The sequence below is a fragment of the Scyliorhinus canicula genome, chromosome 13, assembly GCF_902713615.1.
Source record: "Scyliorhinus canicula chromosome 13, sScyCan1.1, whole genome shotgun sequence".
NCBI lineage: Eukaryota > Metazoa > Chordata > Chondrichthyes > Carcharhiniformes > Scyliorhinidae > Scyliorhinus > Scyliorhinus canicula.
In genome coordinates this window covers 60,150,652-60,166,672 of record NC_052158.1, presented here as the reverse complement: position 1 = coordinate 60,166,672, position 16,021 = coordinate 60,150,652, and the positions used below count along the sequence as shown (strand labels likewise).

Sequence of the window (16,021 nt, the reverse complement as noted above, 5' to 3'; positions counted from 1 at the left end):
CCCTAAGTACGACCTGATGTAGACATGGCTCATGTCTCCATGGAAGCAAGTAGTAATGAACTTCCTGTGTGAGAAGTGGTACTTATTATTGCCTTTCCTGATAATGATCCTGGGGAATATCTCGGCCAACAGCATTATGCTGCTTGACAAGAAACAGAAAAGTCTCTCAGACTCGATTTATAATTTTCCAACTCATGTATATATAATATTTAGTTAGAAATTTAGGATTGAGTAAATTAGTTATTGAAAATTGTACAAAGGAGTTAAAGGAGAAGGATTGTGGTGATTGTTCCTTTAAGGGAAACAGCAGAGTAAGGGCCACATGACTTGGATGACCAATTGGGATTTTGTCTGCAATCATCCAAGGAGATATGTGGGGGCTAAGGGCAGCTGTGCTGGCTGCTCTATTGCTGTACAATTTCGACTATTGATAAATACCTTTTGTGTTTCTAATGAAGTCTGTGAAAGTGCATCATTACATCCTGAGATTCTGGTCGCATGTCATTTGGCTATTCGGAAGACTCAGGCTTATATAATGGCGGATTAGTGCATTTTTGTCAGCAGAAGCTGACTGTGGTTAACTTTTGTAAGACATGTCACACATGTCAGATAGTTGGAAAACGACAACCTTTAATCAAGCCAGTCCCATTAATATCAATATCCGCATTTATTGAATCATTTAGTATGGTTCTTGTGGACTGTGTTAGACCCCTGTCAAATTGGATCATGAGTATCTCTTGATCATCATGGATTTTTCCACTTGATTGAAAAAGATCACTTTGAAAGTTGTGATTGAGGAGTTGATTCAGTTTTTCACTCAGTATGATTTGCCAAAAGGAATTCAGTCTTGATTAATGGATCAAATTTCATGTCATTTGTGTTTCAGGAGGTCATGTGTAATTTCTCAGTGAAGCAACTCTGAGGTCATCTGTTTATCACTTCCAGTCTTAGCATGCTTTGGAGGGATAGACTAGAACCTAAAGGGTAAGATTTGGGCCTATTGAGCATAACCAGGATTGGAATAAAGGAATATAATTCTTGTTCACTAAAAGTTAGAGACCCCCCCCTTAAGCTCATTAAGGAGAGATTTCTGGCACAGGAGGAGTAAACTATCTAGATTCTGTGTCAAAAGTTCCGAGAATCTCAAAGGCTTGTGCGATGGCCGGAGAATATCTTGAAGCTTCTTACAAGTGATGAAAGCATAAGTGGGAAAATCACCGAAGACATGTAGGTTTAACCAAGAGATGAGGTGTTAGTCTTGTTATCTTCATTTGTCGAACCATTGATAACTCGATTTAGTGGATTCCACCATGTCACCCGAGAACTTGAGTGATGTGAACGACGTGGTTAGTACCCCAGACAGAAGATACAGTCGAAGGGTATGTCATATGAAAATGCTGAAAAAGCAGCTGAACAATATATTTTTAAAAGGACAAGTGAGAGTTATAGATATTTTAATAATACTTGGTTTCATTCCAGGAGAGAGATCTGAAATGGCTTCGTGTCCTTAAAATAGAGTAAATTATATTCTGGAGTGCATCTGGACAGCATTGGGCTACAAATTGGAAAACACTATACCGATGCACAGGTCAATGGTGTGATTAATCCTCGGATGATTTGGCATGCTAGAATTGTTTGCAAAATAGTGTGGAGTAGGAATATGTTTGTTATTGTATGTCTGTCTCTTGTGAATTGTATGTTATAGATATTAAACATGTGTAAATCTGCTCAATTGTTTTGTTGTGGACAGGAGGCACAGGACCCACCTCTGATAATGGCTGGGGTTGTATGTTGCGGTGCGGACAAATGATCTTCGCCCAGGCTCTTATCTGCAGACATTTGGGTCGAGGTGAGTTCTGAGAACTGATCCCTAGGGTTTGGGTCTCTGATTAGCTATGTTCAGGCCATGTGGTGGTCTGGATAGGAGTTATGAATAGGGTAAGATAAATGGTTTCATTACTACTTTGTGTCCCTGTCAAGCCACTTAGTGAATGGGAATAATGTTGTTGTGTTTGGGGTCTTAAAATGCAATGTTGTCTTGATCAGTAATGTGACGGCTTGCTATCTTCCAGATTTTCCCCACCTACTCCTGGCAATTTACCACATACTAGTTTACTTGTTCATTCAGAAGCTGTTTCCTGCAATTTTCAGTATAATTCATGCTATCTAATTTCTAATTCATTTCTTCCTCCTCCTCTTTGCAGACTGGAGGTGGGTAAACGGGAAACAGCAAAGGGATGAATATTACAACATATTGAATGCTTTTCTTGACAAGAAGGACAGCTACTACTCCATTCATCAGATAGGTGAGCTATCTGCCACTTTGGTGTTAAACATCACAGAACTGTTCTGGCACAGAAGGAAGTCATTTGGCCCATCACATCTGCACCAGCTCTCCAAACTAGCATCATGACTTTGTGCCAGTCCCCTGCCTTTTCCCCGTACCCCTGCACATCGTTTCTATTCAGGTAATCATCTCATGCCTTCTTGAATGCCTCGACTGATCCTGCCTCCGCCACACTTCCAGGCAGCGCATTGCAGACACAAACCAGCTGTGTGAAAAAAGTTTTTTTTCTTCTCATCATATTTACTTCTTTTACAAATCCCTTTAAATCTGTGTCCTCTCGCTCTTGATCCTTTTACGAGAGGGAACGGTTTCTCCCTATCTACTCTGTCCAGCCCTCTAATGACTTTGAACATCTCTATCAAATCTCCTCTCAGCCTTCTTCTCTTCAAGCAGAACAACCTCTCCAACCTAGCCTTATAACATAGAAGTTGCAATATGGAAACAGGCTGTTTGGTCCAACTAGTCACTGTTGCCGTTTGTCCAGCCTAGTCCCATATCGATTCATTCATCCATCCAGTCCAGTCAGGAATGTTGTCAGAGTTTCGGCCTTTATTATTTTTCCTGGAGGTGAATGGCACAGCCTTTTTCCTAAATCTCTTGCACATGATAGGGGCGGCATGGTAGCACAGTAGTTAGCACAGTCGCTTCCAGGGTCCCAGGTTCAATTCCCGGCTTGGGTCACTGTCAGCACAGAGTCTGCACGTTCTCCCCATGTCTGCGTGGGTTTGCTCTGGGTGCTCCAGTTTCATCCCACAGTCCAGAGATGTGCAGGTTAGGTGGATTGGCCATGATAAATTGCCCCTTAGTGTTGAAAAAGGTTAGGTGGGGTTACTGGGTTACGGTGAAGGTATGGGCTTAGTGCTCTTTCCAAGGGCCGGTGCAGGCTTGAATGGCCTTCTGCACTGTAAATTCTGATTCCATGATCTTTTATCTCCTCTGGTTTCGGGATCAATTACAGGAAAAAATATTTTTCTTTGTGTCTCATCTCCCCCTTTCATAATTTTAAACCTTTTTAGTATAGCTAATCAGCGTTATTCTAATAAAATTAAGCCCCAATTTTTCAAACCTTTCCTTGTAGAAACCCTACAGTTTATAGTGGGCACATGCAAATGTGATTAGACAACTATTTACACAATGGTAATTGTATGATTTATTGGGGTGTACCACTAGTCAGTTTTGTACTGCAGCATATAGTAATCATGCAATAAGACTGTCAGGTGAGTAAGCACAGCTATTTCTGCCTGAAGTACAAGAAACCTTTGTGTCGTTATAACCAGCAACTACGAAATTGACTTTAACGCAAATGGTTATTGCTTTTTTTGCTAGTATCTATACAATTGGTCATTTTAAACAGGAGTGTGTTCACTGGTGGGGACTTGTACTCCGTTGCTTTTTCATTGTATCATTTGAAAAAAAACTTCATTATGCTTCCTTTTTGTAGATCTAAATACTATACACCACCATCAGGTTTTGGGGTATTGTATTACCCATAACTGTCTGGCTCCACTGTCTGTAGGCCTTCACAGCGTTGCTGCTTCCTTTGATATGGAAAGCACTCCCAGCTATCAAGTTGGTACCTGCTGATGCTGAACTCACCAAATTGGGGCGGCTGTGGGCTTGACTTACTACGAGTCCAGAACAAGGGGCGTAAATGTACACTAAATAATTTCGGAGAAATTCCTTTGCAAACTGAATGGTTGGAATGTGGAACACACTGCCATATAGAGGATAAAACATATAATAATGATAGTTAGGGGAGTTTGATGCATAAATGAGTAAGAATGGAATAGAAAGATGTGGATTCAGGTGAGGCTATTGCTAATATAAACACTAGGCATGGACCAATGCAGCCAAATTGCCTGCTTCTGGGCTGTGTAATTCTATGTTAAGACACCCTTACTGCTCCTATTGCTTGCACCATGTGCACACTTGATTCCATTCTGGAGTTTGCCTTCCTAGCAATGTGATGTCTGCTCTTGCACTTCATTTATCCATCTTCATTGTCTTTGCCCATTCTCCCCACAAGCTACAAGAGAAAGATAGTGTTGTCTGAGATTGGACCTACTTGACAATGGTCACAGGTGAGTACGGTGTTAGAGAGAGGTCTTCAATCAGACTTGAAGCGGAATCCTGCCAAACTCAAGAGGCAATGCCACAAATTTGACATGAGCGTATGCTGTGTCTGTCAAAATGTAACATTGGGCACTGTAGTTCACACCATGTGGGCGATGTGCTTATTAGACTCCATACTGCAGAAACATTAGAACTTGATAGACATTGGATAAATGTCCAGAATTGACAGCTAGTTAAGGATGGCTGGATAGATAGAAAAGATGTCTATCATTGTACAGAATCAATCGTGATATAGTGCAACTACAGAAACTGACACCTGCCATTTCCAGAGTTTAGCACTGTTAGGCGGTTGAGTACTGTACTTGGAACAGGAAAGTTAGAGCTCTTAGATTTCATTAAGATAGCCTATGCAATGCATGGATAAACCTCGGGTTGGTCGTGGAATGGGTTTGTCCTGCATTCCTACTGCACTTCACTCATTGATGTGGGAAGTGGAAACTTATGCCAAGGCTATCTGCTCACATGCAACAATCCAGCAATCCGGAAGCACGCATCACTTCATCAAACAGAAGTGTTCTGAAATTCATCAGCTTACTTAATACAGTCATAGAATTTTACAGCACAGAAAGAGGCCCTTCTGCCCATCGGGTCTGCACTAGCCACCAAACACCTATCTATTCAAATCCCATTTTTCAGTACTTGGTCTGTAGCCTTGCATACTACGGCATTTCAATCACTCATCTAAATGTGGCTTAAATGTTGAGGTTTCCCGCCTGTAACACCCTTTCAGGCAGTGAGTTCCATATTCCCACCACCCTCTGGGTGAAAAGGGTTTTCCTCAAATCTCCTCTAAATCTCCTGCCAATTACTGTAAAACTATACATCCTGGTTATTGACCTTTTCCTAAGGGGAAATGTTTCTTCCCACCTATCCTATCTATGTCCTTCATAATTTTGTATACCTCAATCACTGCCTTCACTGCTTTAAGAACAACCTCAGCCTATCCAGCCTCTATAACAGAAACGCTCCAGCCCAGTCAACATCCTGGTGAATCTCCTCTTCACCTTGTCAAATGCAATCACACCCTTCCAGTAGTGTGGCGACCAGGATTGCACACAGTACTCTATCTATGGCCTAATGAGAGTTTTATGCAGCTCCATCATAACCTCCCTGATTTTATGTTCAATGCCTCAGCTAATAAAGGCAAGTGTCCTACATGCCATTTTAGCCACCTTAAATAAGAACTAGGAGCAGGTGTTCCTCGAGCCTGCTCCGCCATTCAATGAGATCATGGCTGATCTTTTGTGGACTCAGCTCCTCGTAATCCAACCCTTCAGCTCTGGGATTAACCTCGTGAATCTCCTCTGCACACCCTCCAGCGCCAGTACGTCCTTTCTCAAGTAAGGAGACCAAAACTGAACACAATATTCCAGGTGTGGCCTCACTAACACCTTATACAATTGCAGCATAACCTCTCTAGTCTTAAACTCCATCCCTCTAGCAATGAAGAACAAAATTCCATTTGTCTTCTTAATCACCTGTTGCACCTGTAAACCAACTTTCTGTGACTCATGCACTAGCACACCCAGGTCTCTCTGCACAGCGGCATGCGTTAATATTTTATCGTTTAAATAATAATCCCGTTTGCTGTTATTCCTACCAAAATGGATAACCTCACATTTGTCAACATTGTATTCCATCTGCCAGACCCTAGCCCATTCACTTAACCTATCCAAATCCCTCTGCAGACTTCCAGTATCCTCTGCACTTTTCGCATTACCACTCATCTGCAAACTTGGACACATTGCCCTTGGTCCCCAACTCCAAATCATCTATGTAAATTGTGAACAATTGTGGGCCCAACACGGATCCCTGAGGGACACCACTAGCCACTGATTGCCAACCAGAGAAACACCCATTAATCCCCACTCTTTGCTTTCTATTAATTAACCAATCCTCTATCCATGCTACTACTTTACCCTTAATGCCATGCATCTTTATCTTATGCAGCAACCTTTTGTGTGGCACCTTGTCAAAGGCTTTCTGGAAATCTAGATATACCACGTACATTGGCTCCCCGTTATCTACTGCACTGGTAATGTCCTCAAGAAATTCCACTAAATTAGTTAGGCACGACCTGCCCTATGAACCCATGCTGCGTCTGCCCAATGGGACAATTTCTATCCAGATGCCTCGCTATTTCTTCCTTGATGATAGATTCCAGCATCTTCCCTACTACCGAAGTTAAGCTCACTGGCCTATAATTTCCTGCTCTCTGCCTACCTCCTTTTTTAAACAGTGGTGTCACGTTTGCTAATTTCCAATCCACCGGGACCACCCCAGAGTCTAGTGAATTTTGCTAAATCATCATTAGTGCATCTGCAATTTCCCTAGCCATCTCTTTTAGCACTCTGGGATGCATTCCATCAGGGCCAGGAGATTTGGCCGCCTTTAGCCCCATTAGCTTGCCCATCACTAGTGATAACAATCCTCTCAAGGTCATCACCTGTCATAACCTCATTTCTATCAGTCACTGCCATGTTATTTGTGTCTTCCACTGTGAAGACCGACCCAAAAAACCTGTTCAGTTCCTCAGCCATTTCCTCATTTCCCATTATTAAAACTCCCTTCTCATCCTCTAAAGGACCAATATTTACCGTAGCCACTCTTTTTTGTTTTATATATTTGTAAAAACTTTTACTATCTGTTTTAATATTCTGAGCAAGTTTACTCTCATACTCTATCTTACTCTTCTTTATAGCTTTTTTAGTAGCTTTCTGTTGTCACCAAAAATTTCCCAGTCCTCTAGTCTCCCACCAATCTTTGCCACTTTATATGCTTTTTCCTTCAATTTGATACTCTCCCTTATTTCCTTAGAGATCCATGGTCGATTTTCCCTCTTTCTACCGTCCTTCCTTTTTGTTGGTATAAACCTTTGCTGAGCACTGTGAAAAATTGCTTGGAAGATTCTCCACTGTTCCACCATAAAGTCTTTGCTCCCAGTCTACCGTAGCTAGTTCTTCTCTCATCCCATTGTAATCTCCTTTGTTTAAACACAAAACACTAGTATTTGATTTTACTTTCTCACCCTCCATCTGTATTTTAAATTCCACCATATTGTGATCGCTCCTTCTGAGAGGATCCCTAACTATGAGATCATGAATCAATCCTGTCTCATTACACAGGACAAGATCTGGGACCGCTTGTTCCCTCGTAGGTTTCATTACATACTGTTCTCGGAAACTATCGCGGATACATTCTATAAACTCCTCCTCAAGGTTGCCTTGACCGACCTGGTTAAACCAATCAACATGTAGATTAAAATCCCCCATGATAACTGCTGTACCATTTCTACATGCATCAGTTACTTCTTTGTTTATTGCCTGCCCCACCATAACGTTACTATTTGGTGGCCGATAGACGACTCCTATCAGTGATTTTTTCGCCTTACTATTCCTGATTTCCACCCAAATGGATTCAACCTTATCCTCCATAGCACCGATGTCATCCCTTACTATTGCCCGGATGTCATCCTTAAATAACAGAGCAACACCACCTCCCTTACCATCCACTCTGTCCTTCCGAATAGTTTGATAACTACCTGCCTGCCTTTACAAATCCCGTCTAGTCCTCCCCAGTCACACCCGGAACGCAGTGTTCGATCCTTGAGAACAAGATTTTAGCCAACGGTTTGGTGTCCACATTTAATAAGGAGATCAGTCTGTAGGACCCGCATAGCTCCGGGTCCATCTCGCGCTTCAGGATCAGTGAGATCGTGGCCTGTGGCATCGTCAGGGGAAGCACCCCTCTCTCCCTTGCCTCATTAAATGTCCTCATCAGCAGCGATCCCAGCATCCAAGATAACTTTTTATTGAACTCCACTGGGTACCTGTCCGGGCCCGGGGCTTTACCCGACTGCATGGCCTTCAGCCCTTCTGCTATTTCTTCAATCCCTATCGGGTCCACCAGCCCTTCTACCAGCCCTTCCTCCACCGTCGGGAACCTCAGCCCCCTAAGAATTGCCTCATCCCTTCTGACCCAGCTGGGGGATTCCGACTAAGTGGGCAGCACAAGTGGATAGCACTGTGGCTTTACAGCGCCAGGGTCCCAGGTTTGATTCCCTGCTGGGTCGCTGTCTGTGCGGAGTCTGCATGTTCTCCTCTTGTCTGCGTGGGTTTCCTCCGGGTGCTCCGGTTTCCTCCCACAGTCCAAAGACGTGTAGGTTAGGTGGATTGGCCATGATAAATTGCCCTTAGTGACCAAAAAGATTAGGAGGGGTTATTGGGTTACGGGGACAGGGTGGAAGTGAGGGCTTATGTGGGTCGGTGCAGACTCGATGGGCTGAATGGCTTCCTTCTGCACTGTATGTTCTATGTTCATATAGCCTGCTATAAATCTCCTTGTACACCCTGTTAACCCCTGCTGAATCTCCGACCAAGTTCCCGTCTCTATCCTTCACTTTCCCAATCTCCCTGGCTGCCTCCCTCGTTCTGAGCTGCTGCGCAAGCATTGTGCTGGCCTTCTCTCCATACTCATGTCGTACCCCTCGCCTTCCTCAGCTGCTCCACCATCTTCCCTGTAGTTAGCAAGCAAAACGCAGCCTGTAGCCTCCGTCATCCTCTTAAAAACCCTGCCTCTGAGGTCTCCACATATTTCCTGTCAATCTGAAGTATCAGTCGATCCGTCTCTGCTCTACCTACCTTCTCCCTGTGGGCCCGTATCGAAATCAGCTCCCTCTGACCACCGCCTTTAGAGCCTCCCAGACCATTGCTGCTGAGATTTCCCCCGTGTCATTAACTTCCAAATAGTTCTGGATGCATTTCCTCATCCGCCCGCACACCTCCTCATCCGCTAACAGTCCGACATCCAATCTACAATGCGGGTGCTGGCCACACTCCTTGCTCATCTGTAAGTCCACCCAGTGCGGGGCATGACAGCGATCGCTGAATACTCAGTGTCCACTACTCCCATCAGTAAAGCCCTGTTCACGGTGAAAAAGTCGATCCGGGAGTACACTTTATGTACGTGTGAATAGAAAGAGAATTCCTTCCCTCTTGGACGCACAAACCTCCTTGGGTCCACTCCCCCCATCTGCTCCATAAACCCCTTTAGCTCCTTTGCCATTGCTGGCACACTGCCTGTCCTTGAGCTCGACTGCTCTAGCCTTGGGTCAATGACTGTGTTGAAGACCCCGCCCCCCCCCATGTCCAGCTTATGCAAGTCCTGGTCCGGGATCTTCCCCAACATCCTCCTTATGAACTCCCCATCATCCCAGTTTGGCGCGTAAACATTCACGAATACCACTGGCAGCCTTTCCAGCTTCCTACTAACCATGATGTACTGACCTCCCACATCCTCAACTATTCTACCCGCCTTGAAGACACTCGCTTATTAATCAAGATCGCGACCCCTCCAGTCTTACAGTCCAGCCCCAAATGAAATACCTGCCGGACCCATCCCTTCCTTAGTCTAGTCTGATTGATTACCCCAAGATGTGTCTCCTGTAACATTGCCACATCCGCCTTCAATCCCATCAAATGCGCGAACACGTGTGCCCTCTTAGCCGGCCCATTTAGCCCTCTAATGTTCCACGTGATCCGCCTGGTCGAGGAGCTTCTCGCCCCCTCCCTCTGCCGATCAGCCAACACCTTTCGTAGGCCAATCTCATGCCCCGCGCACCCGCAGGCCTGCCCCCCAGGCAGCCTCGTCTCCGACGTCCCTTTTGTCCCTCCGCAACAGTTCCTCCCCCGTCAGCAGAACAATTCCCCCGATCGCCCCCCCCCCCTCCCATTTCTTTGACTTTGCCTATATATATGTTTCTGGAACATACCTCTTCATTCACCTGAGGAAGGAGCAGTGCTCCGAAAGCTAGTGATTTGAAACAAACATGTTGCACTTTAACCTGGTGTTGTAAGACTTCTTACTGTAAGGTGTGTAGATGAGGACTTCAGTAAAACATTTGACAAGGTCCCACGAAGGAGACTGATCAAGAAGGTAAGAGTCCATGGGACCCAGGGCAATTTGGCAAATTAGATCCAAAATTGGCTTAGAGGCAAGAGGCAGAGGGTGATGGCCAAAGAAAGGAGCAACTTACTGCAGATGCTGGAATCTGAAACAAAATCAAAATACTGGACAATGTCAGCACATCTTACAGCATCTTTGGAGACAGAAGGGAGCTAACATTGAGTCTAGATGACTCTGTCAAAGATGGATCGGAAAATAAAGGTTCTGAATTGGGGGAAGACCAATTTTAATATGATAAAACAAAATCTGGCCAAAGTGGACTGGGAGCAGTGTTGGTCGAAGGTTGTTTAAGTGACTGGAAGCCTGTGTCCAGTGATGTACCACTGGGATGGGCGATGGATCGCTTGCTGTTTGTACTGTACATTAATGATCTGGATGGGAATGTGGGGGTGAGGTATGATCAATAAGTTTGCAATGACACAACAATTGATGGTGTGGCAAATAGCGAAGAGGAACGTCTTAGATTACAGCCTGATATAGACGGATTCGTCAGATGGGCAGAACATTGGCAAATAGAATGTAACACTGAAAAGTGTGAGGTGATGCATTTTGGTAGGAGTAACAAAGCAAAGTGATAATGGTAGAATATTAGGAAATACAAAGGACCAGAGGGACCTTGGAGTGCATGCCGAAAGGTCCCGGAAGGCAGGAGGTAGATAAGGTTGGTTTACAGGTGCAACAGGTGATTAAGAAGGCAAATGGAATTTTGTCCTTCATTGCTAGAGGGATGGAGTTTAAACTAGGGAGGTTATGCTGCAATTGTATAAGGTGTTAGTGAGGCCACACCTGGAGTATTGTGTTCAGTTTTCGTCTCCTTACTTAAGAAAGGACGTACTGGCGCTGGAGGGTGTGCAGAGGAGATTCACGAGGTTAATCCCAGAGCTGAACGGGTTGGATTATGAGGAGAGGTTGAGTAGACTGGGACTGTACTCGTTGGAATTTAGAAGGATGAGGGGGGATCTTATAGAAACATTTAAAATTATGAAGGGAATAGATAGGATAGATGCGGGCAGGTTGTTTCCACTGGCGGGTGAAAGCAGAACTAGGGGACATAGCCTCAAAATAAGGGGAAGTAGATTTAGGACTGAGTTTAGGAGGAACTTCTTCACCCAAAGGGTTGTGAATCTATGGAATTCCTTGCCCAGTGAAGCAGTTGAGGCTCCTTCATTAAATGTTTTTAAGGTAAAGATAGATAGTTTTTTGAAGAAAAAAGGGATTAAGGGTTGTGGTGTTCGGGCCGGAAAGTGGAGCTGAGTCCACAAAAGATCAGCCATGATCTCATTGAATGGCGGAGCAGACTCGAGGGGCCAGATGGCCTACTCCTGCTCCTAGTTCTTATGTTCTTATGTTAGAAGACTGTTGAATGTGATCATGATGCCCCCAGAGGGTAGGGACGTAAAGGTAGTGGTCGCAATGGACGCAGAGAAAGCATTTGATCGGGTAGAATGGACCTATCTGTGGGAGGTGCTGGGGCGGATTGTGTTTGGATGGAGCTTCATTGACTGGGTCAGCTGCTGTATCAGGCGCCTGTGGCAAGTGTACGGACGAATAGGTTGACATTGGGCTATTTAGGCTGCACCGGGGGACAAGGCAGGGATGCCCCCTCATCCCACTGCTGTTTGCGCTGGCCATAGCGCCGCTGGCAATTGCGCAGAGAGCCTCAGGGGCAGGGAGGGGTGGAACACAGAGTCTCACTATACACAGATGACCTGCTCCTATATGTTTCTGACCCACTAGGGCAGCACGGTAGCCTTGTGGATAGCACAATTGCTTCACAGCTCCAGGGTCCCAGGTTCGATTTCAGCTTGGGTCACTGTCTGTGTGGAGTCTGCACATCCTCCCCGTGTGTGCCATGGTTTCCTCCGGGTGCTCCGGTTTCCTCCCACAGTCCAAAGATGTGCAGGTTAGGTGGATTGGCCATGATAAATTGCCCTTAGTGTCCAAAATTGCCCTTAGTGTTGGGTGGGGTTACTGGGTTATGGGGATAAGGTGGAGGTGTTGACCTTGGGTAGGGTGCTCTTTCCAAGAGCCGGTGCAGACTCGATGGGCCGAATGGCCTCCTTCTGCACTGCAAATTCTATGATATTCTAGAGGGGATGGGAGAAATTATGAGGATTCTGGGGGAATTTGGCTGGTTTTCGGGTTATAAATTGAACATGGGGAAAAGTGAGATGTTTGCGATCCGGGCAGGAGAGGCGACTGGGGGAGTTGCCATTTAGGGTGGTCAGGGGAAGCTTTCGGTTTCTAGGCATCCAGGTGGCACGGGAATGGGAACGGCTACATAAGCTAAATTTGACCCGACTGGTGGACCAAATGAAGGAAGACTTCCGAAGGTGGGACATGATCCCGCTGTCACTGGCTGGGAGGGTACAGACAGTCCTCCCGAGATTCCTGTTTGCTTTTCAGTGTCTCCCCATCTTTATTCCACGGGCCTTTTTTTAAACGGGTAAACAAGGTGAACTCTGGCTTTGTATGGGCGGGCAAGACCCCGCGAGTAAAAAAGGGGATGCTGGAGCCTAGGCGGAGGAAGGTTTGCACTGCCGATCTTTAGAAATTACTATTGGGTGGCAAATATAGCCATGATTAGGAAGTGGGTGGGGGTGTTGGTGTGGGAGCAAGTAGAGGCGGCATCATATAAGGGCACGGGTTTGGGGGCATTGGTAACGGAGCCTCTGCCGTTCCTGCCGGCACAGTACTCCACCAGCCCCGTGGTGGTGGCGGCCCTGAGAGTCTGGGGACAATGGAGAAAACATATAGGAGCAGAGGGAGTATCGGTTTGATCCCAATCTGCAATAATCATCGGTTTTCCCCAGGGAGGCTGGATGGAGGGTTTCGGAGATGGCAAAGAGCAGGGATCGAGAGGATGGGAGATCTGTTCATACAGGGGAGCTTTCCCAGCCTGAGGGAATTGGGGGAGAAATTTGAATTGACGGGAGGGAATGAGTTTAGGTACCTACAGGCGTGGGACTTCCTAAACAGGCAAGTCTGAACCTTCCTGCTCCTACCACCAAGAGGGATACAGGACAGGGCAGTTTCCAGAGTATGGGTGGGAGAGGGAGGGTTTCGGACATCTATAAAGAACTCGTGGGGTCAGAGGAAACGCACACCGGGGAGCTGAAACACAAATGGAAAGAGGCATTAGGAGGAGAGATATTGAGTTTTTTTTTATTGAGTTTTTTGAGAAGGTGACCAAACAGGTGGATGAGGGTAAAGTGGTTGATGTGGTGTATATGGATTTCAGTAAGGCGTTTGATAAGGTTCCACACGGTAGGCTATTGCAGAAAATAAGGAAGTATGGGATTGAAGGTGATTTAGCGGTTTGGATTAGTAATTGGCTAGCTGAAAGAAGACAGAGGGTGGTGGTTGATGGCAAATGTTCATCCTGGAGTTCAGTTACTAGTGGTTTACCGCAAGGATCTGTTTTGGGGCCACTGCTGTTTGTCATTTTTATAAATGACCTGGAAGAGGGTGAAGAAGGATGGGTTAGTAAATTTGCAGATGACACGAAGGTCGGTGGAGTTGTGGAGAGTGCTGAAGGATGTTATAGGATACAGAGGGACATAGATAAGCTGCAGAGCTGGGCTGAGAGGCGGCAGATGGAGTTTAATGCGGAAAAGTGTGAGGTGGTTCACTTTGGAAGGACTAACAGGAATGCAGAGTACTGGGCTAATGGCAAGATTCTTGGTAGTGTAGATGAACAGAGAGATCTCGGCATCCAGGTACATAAATCCCTGAAAGTTGCCACCCAGGTTAATAGGGCTGTTAAGAAGGCATATGGTGTGCTAGCCTTTATCAGTAGGGGGATTGAGTTTCGGAGCCACAAGGTCATGCTGCAGCTGTACATAACTCTGGTGTGGCCGCTCCTGGAGTACTGCGTGCAGTTCTGGTCACCACATTATAGGAAGGATGTGGAAGCTTTGGAAAGGGTTCAGAGGAGATTTACTAGGATGTTGCCTGGTATGGAGGGATGGTTTTACGAGGAAAGGCTCAGGGACTTGAGGTTGTTTTCGTTAGGGAGGAGAAGGCTGAGAGGTGACTTAATAGAGACATATAAGATAGTCAGAGGGTTAGATAGGGTGGACAGTGAGAGTCTCTTTCCTCGGATGGTGATGACCAACACGAGGGGACATAGCTTTAAATTGAGGGGACAGATGTCAGAGGCAGTTTCTTGACTCAGAGAGTAGTAGGGGTGTGGAACGCCCTGCCTGCAACAGTAGTAGACTAGCCAACTTTAAGGGCATTTAAGTGGTCGCTGGATAGACATATGGATGAAAATGGAATAGTGTAGGTCAAATACGCTTCAGATGGTTTCACAGGTCGGCGCAACATCGAGGGCCGAAGGGCCCGTACTGCGCTGTAATGTTCTATGTTCTATATAGGATGGCAGATGTGTTGAGTAGAGTCAATGCATCCACATCATGCGCCAGGCTCAGCCTGATACAATTTAAGGTCGTTCACCGGGCTCACATGACAGTGGGCCGGATGAGCAGGTTCGTTGGGATAGAAGACAGGTGCGCAAGGTGTGTGGGAGGACCAGCAAACCATGTTCACATGTTCTGGGCATGCCCAAAGCTTCGGGTATTCTGGCAGGGATTTGCGGATGCCATGGTCCAAGGTGTTAAAAACAAGAGTGGTGCTGAGTCCAGAGGTGGCACTTTTCGGAGTGTCGGAGGATCGGGGAGTCCAGGATGAATAAGAGGCAAATGCTCTGTCCTTTGCTTCGCTGGGAGCCCGGAGACGGATACTATTAGCTTGGAGGGACTCAAAGCCCCGAAGTCAGAGACCTGGCTCACTGACATGGCTAGCTTTCTCAGTCTGGAGAAAATAAAGTCCACCCTGTGAGGGTCAATGTCAGGGTTTGTCCGGAAGTGGCAGCCGTTCATCGACTTCATTCGAGAAAATTAACCGTTGGCAGAGAAGGAGGGAGGTGTGGTTTAGCTTAGATTAGTGTGTAAGAAAGGTGGGACCTGTGAGGGAGGAAGACAGTCTTTGCACTATGTTTATATTTGTATGTACACTGTTCCTTCTGTTATTGTTACAAAATCACGAATACCTCAATAAAATGTTTTATATATAAAAAAAGAAATAGCCCAGTGGGCTAGACAGCTGGTTTGTGATGCAGCGTGAGTTCAATTCCCGTGTCAGCTGAGAATTCTGAATTCTCCCTCAGTGTACCCGAACAGGCGCCGGAATGTGGCGACTCGGGGCTTTTCACAGTAACTTCATTGCAGTGTTAATGTAAGCCTACTTGTGACAATAAAGATTATTGATTTATTTTATGTGAATCCATTTGGAAAAATCATCGATTTCTGCATTGCTAGGGAAGAGATTGGTTATTGGAAAGGATGTATAGGTTGGAAGCTTGCTACTGGAAAAGGATGACAATTGTAATTATGTCCTTTTATCTTGATCAGCTCAAATGGGCGTCGGAGAAGGAAAGTCAATTGGACAGTGGTACGGACCTAACACTGCAGCGCAAGTATTGAAGTAAGTATGAATCGCAGCTCCAGAAGCAGCAAGAGTCTGGTCAACCCGGAGTGAGAATGAAAACAGCTTTGCGAAACCAATCTCTTTACG

At 45.7% G+C, this 16,021-nt stretch overlaps 1 protein-coding gene across 4 annotated transcripts in view; it reads left to right on the top strand.

Moving 5' to 3' along the window:
- Nucleotides 1–16,021, top strand: part of atg4b (autophagy related 4B, cysteine peptidase) — a 108,774-nt gene that overhangs the window by 69,955 nt on the left and 22,798 nt on the right. For 3 of the 4 annotated variants that reach the window (XR_005462919.1, XM_038816890.1, XM_038816889.1), the window contains 3 exons: nucleotides 1,751–1,849; nucleotides 2,205–2,306; nucleotides 15,859–15,931. Coding sequence is in view for 3 of the 4 variants with exons in the window: in XM_038816890.1 (XP_038672818.1) it covers nucleotides 1,751–1,849; nucleotides 2,205–2,306; nucleotides 15,859–15,931 (274 nt within the window). In the remaining variant the exon portion in view is untranslated. Of the gene's footprint in view, nucleotides 1–886; nucleotides 985–1,750; nucleotides 1,850–2,204; nucleotides 2,307–15,858; nucleotides 15,932–16,021 lie in introns of all 4 variants that reach the window. The other variant, XM_038816891.1, reaches the window with a different exon arrangement.